Source organism: Anolis sagrei, chromosome 6 (genome assembly GCF_037176765.1).
Source record: "Anolis sagrei isolate rAnoSag1 chromosome 6, rAnoSag1.mat, whole genome shotgun sequence".
Lineage (NCBI taxonomy): Eukaryota > Metazoa > Chordata > Lepidosauria > Squamata > Dactyloidae > Anolis > Anolis sagrei.
In genome coordinates this window covers 16,502,993-16,512,272 of record NC_090026.1, presented here as the reverse complement: position 1 = coordinate 16,512,272, position 9,280 = coordinate 16,502,993, and the positions used below count along the sequence as shown (strand labels likewise).

The window sequence follows — 9,280 nt, the reverse complement described above, 5'->3', positions numbered from 1 at the left end:
TACATGCTTTCTACATCATTTTTCAATAAAACTTCATTCCATTTTTTATTTTGTTGATAAACATTTAGATCAGGTGTAGGCAAACTTTGGCCCTCCAGATATTTTGGACTCCCAACTCCCACAATTCCTAACAGCCTCAGGCCCTTTCCCCCTCAGCCACTTAAGGAAAGGGCCTGAGGGTGTTAGGAATAGTGGGAGTTGGAATCCAAAATACTTGGAGGGCCAACTTTCTCCCATGCCTGATTTAGATAACTGCAAACACTTCAGATTGTATTTCGAAAGGAAATCCAATGGTGCCATCTCATGGTATGAAGTGCTACCTACAAATACCATTGTGCCATCTGAGCACTACAACAAAATATGGCTGGCATTCTTTTATCAAGGGGCAGGTTGAACATCCCTTATGGAGAATCCAAAACAATCCAAAAGTTTAGTATAGCTGCCGAAGTACCCTAAAGGAACCAGATCGCACCTCATTTCGGAAGAACTTGGAAAAGTTCCTTGTTTTGGTCTCCAACGTTCAGAACCCCCAGCCAGTTTGGGAACTGTAATCCAAAAGACAAAACTTTTCTGAGAGTTGATGTCCAAAAGGAAGGCATTTTCAGGGAGTGGTAGTCCAAAATAGAACTTTTGAAATTCCTAGGATACTGGGTTCTGGTACACCAAGCAAGCTTTCTGGGAGTTGCAGAGCAAAAAAGAAACTCCATGGTAGGTTGTTGTAGGTTTTTTTGGATTATATGGCTATGTTCTAGAGGCATTTTCTCCTGACATTTCGCTTGCATCTATGACAAGCATCCTCAGAGGTAGTGAGGTCTGTTGGAAGTAGGAAAATGGATCCACATATCCGTGGAATGACCAGGGTGGGACAAAGGACTCCTGTGTGCTGGAGCTAGGCGTGAATGTTTCAACTGACCACCTTGGGTCAAAAAAGAAGCACCATTAAAGCCTTGGCAGACTGTGCAAAAAGAATCTGCGAACCCCACCTCCTCCAAGATGAACTGAACCACCTCAACTGGGCTCTACAGGCCAATGGAGACTCCACCTCAGACATCAGAAGGGTAATACTGGAAGGGTTTTGAGGGCTAATATCGATCTTGAGTTTGGGAGTTGTAGTTCACCTACATCCAAAGAGCACTCTGGACTCAAACAATGATGGATCTGGACCAAACTTGGCATGGATACTCAATATGCCCAAATGTATACACTGGTGGAGTTTGGGGGAAATAGACCTTGACATTTGGGAGTTGTAGTTTCTCTAGAGCAGGCAAGGGCAAACTTGGGACCTCCAGATGTTTTGGACTCCAACTCCCACCATTCCTAACAGCCTCAGGCCCCTTCCTTTTCCCCCTCAGCCGCTTAAGCGGCTGAGGGGGAAAAGGAAGGGGCCTGAGGCTGTTAGGAATGGTGGGAGTTGGAGTCCAAAATATCTGGAGGGCCCAAGTTTGCCCTTGCCTGATATAGAAGTTCTTCCAGGGATCTCTTCCAAATCCACCCGGCAGCAATGGTCCCAAAGCGAAAGCGAAAGCTGGGACGGAAAAGGAGAGCCGGGGAACTCCGCCATCTGTGTAGACTGGGCCCGAAGCGATGAACCTGGAGCGCTTCTACACGGAGCAGGTCTTCCTTCCCGGGGACAAGGAGTGGCGGACGGGGAGGGACTTCTTCCTGGTCAAAAGCGCCTTGGGGAAGGTGTCCCAATGGGCCTACGAAGCCAGCACGGGGCTCTTCCCCGGGGAGTCCGTCCCGGTCGGCAGCTACGTGGAAGGGCTGCACCTCCAAGCGGCGGGGAGTTCCAACGGCTTCGACTTCCTCCTCCCGGTGAGATACAACCCGCACCTGGCGCCGGTGAGCGGGGGGCTGTCGGAGGCTCCTCCCCGGGCCAAGCAGGCGCTGCCCACCTACATCTTCCGCGAGGAAGGGCTGCCCATCTATCGCTGGGGCTCCAAAGCCCTCGTGGACCTGGAGGCGCTGGGCGAGACCTACGTGAAGATCCACTGCCATCGGCAGGAGGCGCGCCGGAAGGATGTAGACGATGAGACCGACTTGGACAAGTTGGAGGAACTGGAAGTAAGGACTGGCATTCATTCCCTGCTTTAGAATCATAGAATCATAGAGTTGGAAGAGACCTCATGGGCCATCCAGTCCAACCCCCTGCCAAGAAGCAGGAATATTGCATTCAAATCACCCCTGACAGATGGCCATCCAGCCTCTGTTTAAAAGCTTCCAAGGAAGGAGCCTCCACCACACTCCGGGGCAGAGAGTTCCACTGCTGAACGGCTCTCACAGTCAGGAAGTTCTTCCTCATTCATGTTCAGATGGAATCTCCTCTCTTGTCGTTTGAAGCCCTTGTTCCATTGCGTCCAGGGAAGCAGAAAACAAGCTTGCTCCCTCCTCCCTGTGGCTTCCTCTCACATATTTATACATGGCTATCATATCTCCTCTCAGCCTTCTCTTCTTCAGGCTAAACATGCCCAGCTCTTTAAGCCGCTCCTCATAGGGCTTGTTCTCCAGACCCTTGATCATTTTAGTCGCCCTCCTCTGGACACATTCCAGCTTGTCAATATCTCTCTTGAATTGTGGTGCCCAGAATTGGACACAATATTCCAGGTGTGGTCTAACCAAAGCAGAATAGAGGGGTAGCATTATATTAATAAAGCTTAAATAAAGTCATATTATTAATATTAATATACAAGTAATATTATAAATATAAAATACGTAATATTATATTAAATAAATATAAAATAAGTAATATTAATATTACTTATTTTATATTAATAATATAATTAATATGATTAATATAATTTATTAATAAATATAGTAATAAAGCTTAAATAAAGTAATTTTATTAATATTACTATATAAGTAATAAGTAATATTATAAATATAAAACACGCAATATTATATTAAATAAATATAAAATAAGTAATATTAATAATATTACTTATTTTATATTAATAATATAATTAATAGGATTAATATATTTTATTAATAAATATTAATAAAGCTTAAATAAAGTAATTTTATTAATATTAATATAAAAGTAATAAGTAATATTATAAATATAAAATACGCAATATTATATTAAATAAATATAAAATAAGTAATAATAATAATATTACTTATTTTATATTAGTAATATTAATAATATAATTAATACCATTTATTAATAAGTATTAATATTAATAATGCTTAAATAAAGAATTATTATTCATTTATAATAAGTAATATTAATATAAAATAAGTAATATTATGTTATTAATATAAAATAAGTAGTAATATAAAATAAATATCAAATTACTTATTTTATATTAATAACATAATAACATTACTTATTTTATATTAATATTAATATAAAATAAGTAATATTATTAATATTACTTATATTAATAATTAATAATATAGGAAACTCAAGGGATCACTGTCCAACATTAGTACCAAAAGGGTTACCAATCAGTTTTTGGTCAACTGGTTTGGCCATTTTGGGTGCTGATTCAGAGAATTGCATTGGATAGACCACATCAGCTCTAGTTTCTGATACAGAACATATGCCATCCAGTAGTTGCCATTTGCTCGTCCAAAGAAAACCATATTTGATAATAAGCCTTGGCACTATAAGAGGGTTTTGCAAGACTAGTCGCTCTTGTTGCAATGGTGTTGTAATAGGCAACATTTTAGTTCTTGCGGACCACTGGTGGTCCATGGACCACAGGTTGGGAACCACTGCTGTAGAACGAATGCAGTTTGACACCACTTTAATTGCCATGGCTCAATGCTGTGGAATCCTGGGATCCCAACACGGTTTGCAAAAAACCTTGTGAAACTACAACTCCCAAAATTCCATTGACCCATGGTAGCTTAAGTGGTGTAACGCTGCATTAATGCAGATGCTCCCAACAGGGTATATCTCCTGCCCGAGGTGGGGAATGTGGGTGGGGGTGTATCTACACTGTAGAATTAATGCAATTTATAGCCACTACCAAAGCTCCCTTTGCGGGACCCAAAAACCTTCTCTTTTTACAGGAGAGCCACAGTCACCACAATTTGGACCCTGAACAAATCTTGAAGGACTTGCACCGTTGTGTTGAAACTGCCTTGAATCCAGGTAGGGTCACAGGAAATTCACACAGCAGAGTAGCATCTCCCATAATCCACAGACATAGAAGTCTCGCCATCTGGTGACTGGGATACTCTGGGCATACTAGGTTTTTTTTTGCTCAAAGTGAGAAAACATGTAACCCTTCAAAAGAAGCTCAGGTTGTCACTCTTGTTCTGAAAGTGTATATTTAAATACCAAAGGGAGCAGGTGCATCTACATTGTTGAATCAGTGTGGCCTGAAACCACTTTAACTTCCATGGTTCAGTGCTGTGGAACCCTGGGAGTTGTACTTTTGTGAGACATCAGTGCTCTTTGGCAAAGAAGGTTAAAACCCTTGCAAAACTACAACTCCCAATATCCCATAGCATTGAGCTATGGCAGTTAAAGTGGTGTAGAATTAATAATTTTTCATTTGCGGTGGTGCAGTGGGTTAAACCCTTGTGCTGGCAGAACTGCTGATTGATAGGTCAGCAGTTTGAATCTGAGAATGGGTTGAGCTTCCTTTGTCAGCTCCAGCTCCCCATGTGGGGACATGAGAGAAGCCTCCTACAAGGATGGTAAAACATAAAAAAAAACATCTGGACATCCCCTGGGCAACGTCCTTGCAGGCGGCCAGTTCTCTCACACCAGAAATGACTTGCAGTTTCTCAAGTCACTCCTGACATGAAAAAAATAAATTATTTGTCACTAATGGGGAAAAACTTTATTTTTTAAATGACTTTCCTAACATGTGGTTTTGAAATGTTTAGAAAGTTTGTTCTTAACTCTTTTTATCTTGCTTTTTCCTCCCAATTTACCAGCATATACCCATCCTCGGCAAAATGGTGAGTCCAAAGAAAATGAAATAAGTCATGCTATTTTCCAGTTATTTCCCATTCAGAGATTCTTAAATTAACGCTGCAATTTCCTCCTGCCTTTCCCAACCTAGACCCAGTATTCCAGCGAAGACTCTTCCCTTCCCGAGTTCCCAAGATAGACCATCACATAAGAGGTGAACTTATTTATTTGGGGGGAGTAAATTGCCAAGTACATGAAACTTTGACAAGTACAGTATACGATTTTCTAGAAGCTGAGTCGCATCTTAAGCATTTCCACCTCAAGAAACACTGTAACAAAATTAAGGTCATATTAAATAAGCAAAATCCTTATTCCTGGAATAACATTTCTTTTCTTCATGATAGAGGGTTTCAGACTGGAGGCCTTGGATCTGGATGGTCCAGCCATCCAACTGACCTTCAATGATGGCTGTGACAATGTCCCAGTGAGGCTGGTGCCTGCCGTCCTGGGGGCCTTCAAGCTCTCCAACCAGTGGTTACGGGAGGACCTCACCCACCTTTCCGACTGGTGGGACGGAGACCTGACCAACGAAAAGGCCAACTTCCTCCGGAAAGCCAGAGTGGTCCAAGAACTTGGGCCTGAGCTGGTCTCCAAAGGTGGATATTGGAGGTAAGCAAATAAATCTAGTCGTCACAAATCCAGAAATGATTTCACAATCCAAAGCTGGCTGACTGAGTTGGACCACTTCCTGTGTTTTGCTTTTGAAAATTAAAAGAGATTCCATTTCAAAGCAGATTTTCATACTCTTAAGATGAGAAATTTTCAGTGGAGTCATAAGAGAACACAAGAGCCATCCAGTCCAACTCCAGTCTGAAATGTACAGACACATAATTGAAGCACTCCTGACAGATGGCCATGCAGTCTCTGCTTAGAAACCTACAGAAAAGGAGACACCCCCCCATCACCTTTGAAGGTAGCATATTCATTGGCCAAAGAGCTTTCACTATTAAGTTCTTCTTAAAGTTTAGATAGAATCTGTTTCCTTGTACTTTGAATTCATTCAGCAGCCATTCTTAGGATTTATGTATTTATTTATTTATTGTGTCAGGAGCAACCAGACATTAGTATTACATTTTTAACAAAACAAACAGACAAAACACAAAGTTTACAATCTTGGTAGTTGATTAAATGCGCTTTGACCAGTATCTGGCCACTTGGAGTGCCTCAGGTGTTTCCACAAGGAGGTCCTCCATTGTGCATGTGGCAGGGCTCAGGTTGCATTGCAGCAGGTGGTCAGTGGTTTGCTCCTCTCCACACTCGTATGTCGAGGATTCCACTTTGTAGCCCCATTTCTTAAGATTGGCTCTGCATCTCATGGTGCCAGAGCGCAGTCTGTTCAGCACCTTCCAAGTTGCCCAGTTTTCTGTGTGCCCAGGAGGGAGTCTCTCATTTGGTATCAGCTATCAGCCATTGATTGAGGTTCTGGGTTTGAGCCTGCCACTTTTGGACTCTCGCTTGCTGGGGTGTTCCAGCGAGTGTCTCTGTAAATCTTAGAAAACTATTTCTTGATTTAAGTCGTTGATGTGCTGGCTGATACCCAAACAAGGGATGAGCTGGAGATGTCACTGCCTTGGTCCTTTCACTATTAGCTGCTACTTCCCGCCGCATGTCAGGTGGTGCAATACCAGCTAGGCAGTATAGTTTCTCCCAGTGGTGTAGGGCGCAGACACCCCGTGATAATGCGGCATGTCTCATTAAGAGCCACATCCACTGTTTTAGTGTGGTGAGATGTGTTCCACACTGGGCATGCATTCTTAGGATGCATCTACTCTGTAGAATGAATTCTTAGGCTGCATCTACTCTGTAGAATCAATGCAGTTTAACACCACTTTGTCATTTCTCAGTGCTATGGAATCTTGGGAGTTGTAGTTTGGGGAGGTACCAGCACTCTGAAATCAACTACACCTCCGATAATTCATGGCAGTTAAAGAGATCACAAACCACATTTATTCTACAGTGTAAATATTCTCTTGGGCTCTAGTCCTTTGCACACTTACCCAGAAGTTAACCCCACTGGAAACACTGGGATTTCACTTCATAGCAGTCAAACATGTGCTGTTTGACTTTCCTTAAACTGCAGTAGCTGATTGCAAATGCCATGTTCTTATAGTCTTGGTCTGGTGTTAGGTTCTGTTTTAGCCGCGTGGAGACTCGGCTTCTTGAAGATATTGATGCAGATGGGGGACACCGAGGGGAAGCTCTGCGGATGCTGAAGTTTATCAACACGACAAGATGGACACCAGAATATGGCAGCATCCTGACTTCCTACCACCTCAAGGTGAGCTTGCTGAGCAAACAATATTACTAGGAATCTTGGGGCTGATAAAAGCAAAAATCTAACAATGCTCTAGAGCAGGCATTGGCAAACTTGGGACCTTCAGATGTTTTGGACTTCAACTCCCACCATTCCTAACAGCCTCAGGCCCCTTCCTTTTGCCCCTCAGCCGCTTAAGCGGCTGAGGGGCAAAAGGAAGGGGCCTGAGGCTGTTAGGAATGGTGGGAGTTGAAGTCCAAAACATCTGGAGGTCCCAAGTTTGCCAATGCCTGCTCTAGAGCCTTGGGAATCATGAGGTGTAGACAATTCCACAAGTCTGCCTAACATTTCCCTCTTCTCTTGTAGACCATCCTATTGTGGTGTTGTGAAATATATTCTCAGGCGCCGCAATGGGAGACGCTCCTGTCCTCAATCCAGACCCTTCTGAGGCTCCTAATCCACACCCTCAGCAAGGGGAACCTCCCTCACTACTTCTTGGCATCTGTGAACCTCTTCAGCAGGTGCTACAAATCCAGCAATGCTATCTACAGGCCTTTAGGCTTGGAGGCCCTCCGCCGTGAGGCTGAAGTGATGCTGACCAACACCATGCGATACCTGATGCTGGATTCTGAACCACAACACGATGGTGCCTATGAGGAGATGATGGCAGCCCTTCGGATGTTCAAGGAAGAACATAAGGAAGATCTGGAGGAACTGAAAAGAATGGAGGATGGACATATGTACGAGAGCGTAGAAACGGTCAAGTCAGGAGAAGCTTAGGAGAAGAGCATCAGATTGAGAGGAGCACTCTTGTTTCCCAAGAGTGCTCCTCTCAGTTTCAATTTTTCAAGTTTCCCTGGAAAGATGATTCCAATCCTTACAAGGCAGAGGGACCAAAGCTTTAAATTGTATGGAACAAACCTGTCTAAAATACCCATAGAGTGGGTTCAAGTAGGCAAAACTGCCCTGGACAGCTCCTCCTTGTTTCCTGCTGCCATCAGGTTCGTATGTGAGGCTCTGTATGAATAATAGAATCATAGAGTTGGAAGAGACCTCATGGGCCATCCAGTCCAACCCCTGCCAAGAAGCAGGAAAATTGCATTCAAAGCACCCCCAACAGATAGCCATCCAGCCTCTGTTTAAAAGCTTCCAAAGAAGGAGCCTCTACCACACTCCGGGGCAGAGAGTTCCACTGCTGAACAGCTCTCACAGTCAGGAAGTTCTTCCTAATGTTCAGATGGAATCTCCTTTCTTGTAGCTTGAAGCCATTGCTTTGCATACTAGTCTCCAGAGCAGCAGAAAACAAGCTTGCTCCCTCCTCCCTGTGACTTCCTCTCACATATTTATACATGGCTGTCATGTCTCCTCTCAGCCTTCTCTTCAGGTTAAACACGGCCAGCTCTTTGAGTTGCTCCCTATAGGGCTTGTTCTCCAGACCTTGATCATTTTAGTCACCCTCCTCTGGACACATTCCAGCTTGTCAGTATCTCTCTTCAATTGTGTTGCCCAGAATTGGACACAATATTCCAGGTGTGGTTTAACCAAGGCGGAATAGAGGGGTAGCATGACTTCCCTGGATGTAGACACCCCTATTGATGCAGGCCAAAATCCCATTGGCTTTTTTTTGCCGCCGCATCACATTGTAGGCACATGTTTAACTTGTTGTCCATGAGGACTCAAAGATCTTTTTCACACGTACTGCTCTCGAGCCACGTGTCCCCCATTTTGTATCTTTGCCTTTCATTTTTTCTGCCTAAGTGGAGTATCTTGCATTTGTCTGTTGAACTTCATTTTATTAGTTTTGGCCCATCTCTCTAATCTGTTAAGATCCAATATGGTATGGTGGCTACAGCAGGCTTCTTCAATGTGCCCCCTCCCCAGTATTAAGACTCCCATCATCCCAGCCAGACACAGGGCACCTAAACTCGAGTTTCCACTCAGCCAAAAAGCTCACTGAATGAATTTTTCCATTATTGCCCTCAACATAACATATGAAGCGGAGTTTCATAAGAAACAGAAAGGTATTGTGTATTCTACCTTTTAGCGTCTTGAAGGAAAAAAGGAATAAAGTTGTAAACACATGAAATCAAATTGTC

At 43.3% G+C, this 9,280-nt stretch overlaps 1 protein-coding gene across 1 annotated transcript; it reads left to right on the top strand.

Moving 5' to 3' along the window:
* The first annotated feature begins 1,472 nt into the window (after window positions 1-1,472).
* LOC132777783 (uncharacterized) lies at window positions 1,473-9,275 on the top strand. Its single transcript, XM_060780237.2, has 7 exons — window positions 1,473-2,064; window positions 4,018-4,099; window positions 4,894-4,917; window positions 5,022-5,084; window positions 5,275-5,539; window positions 7,058-7,208; window positions 7,551-9,275. Exons 1-7 carry the CDS (start codon window positions 1,585-1,587, stop codon window positions 7,962-7,964), a joined length of 1,479 nt encoding a protein of 492 aa, XP_060636220.2. The 5' UTR covers window positions 1,473-1,584; the 3' UTR covers window positions 7,965-9,275.
* The last annotated feature ends 5 nt before the right edge of the window (window positions 9,276-9,280 follow it).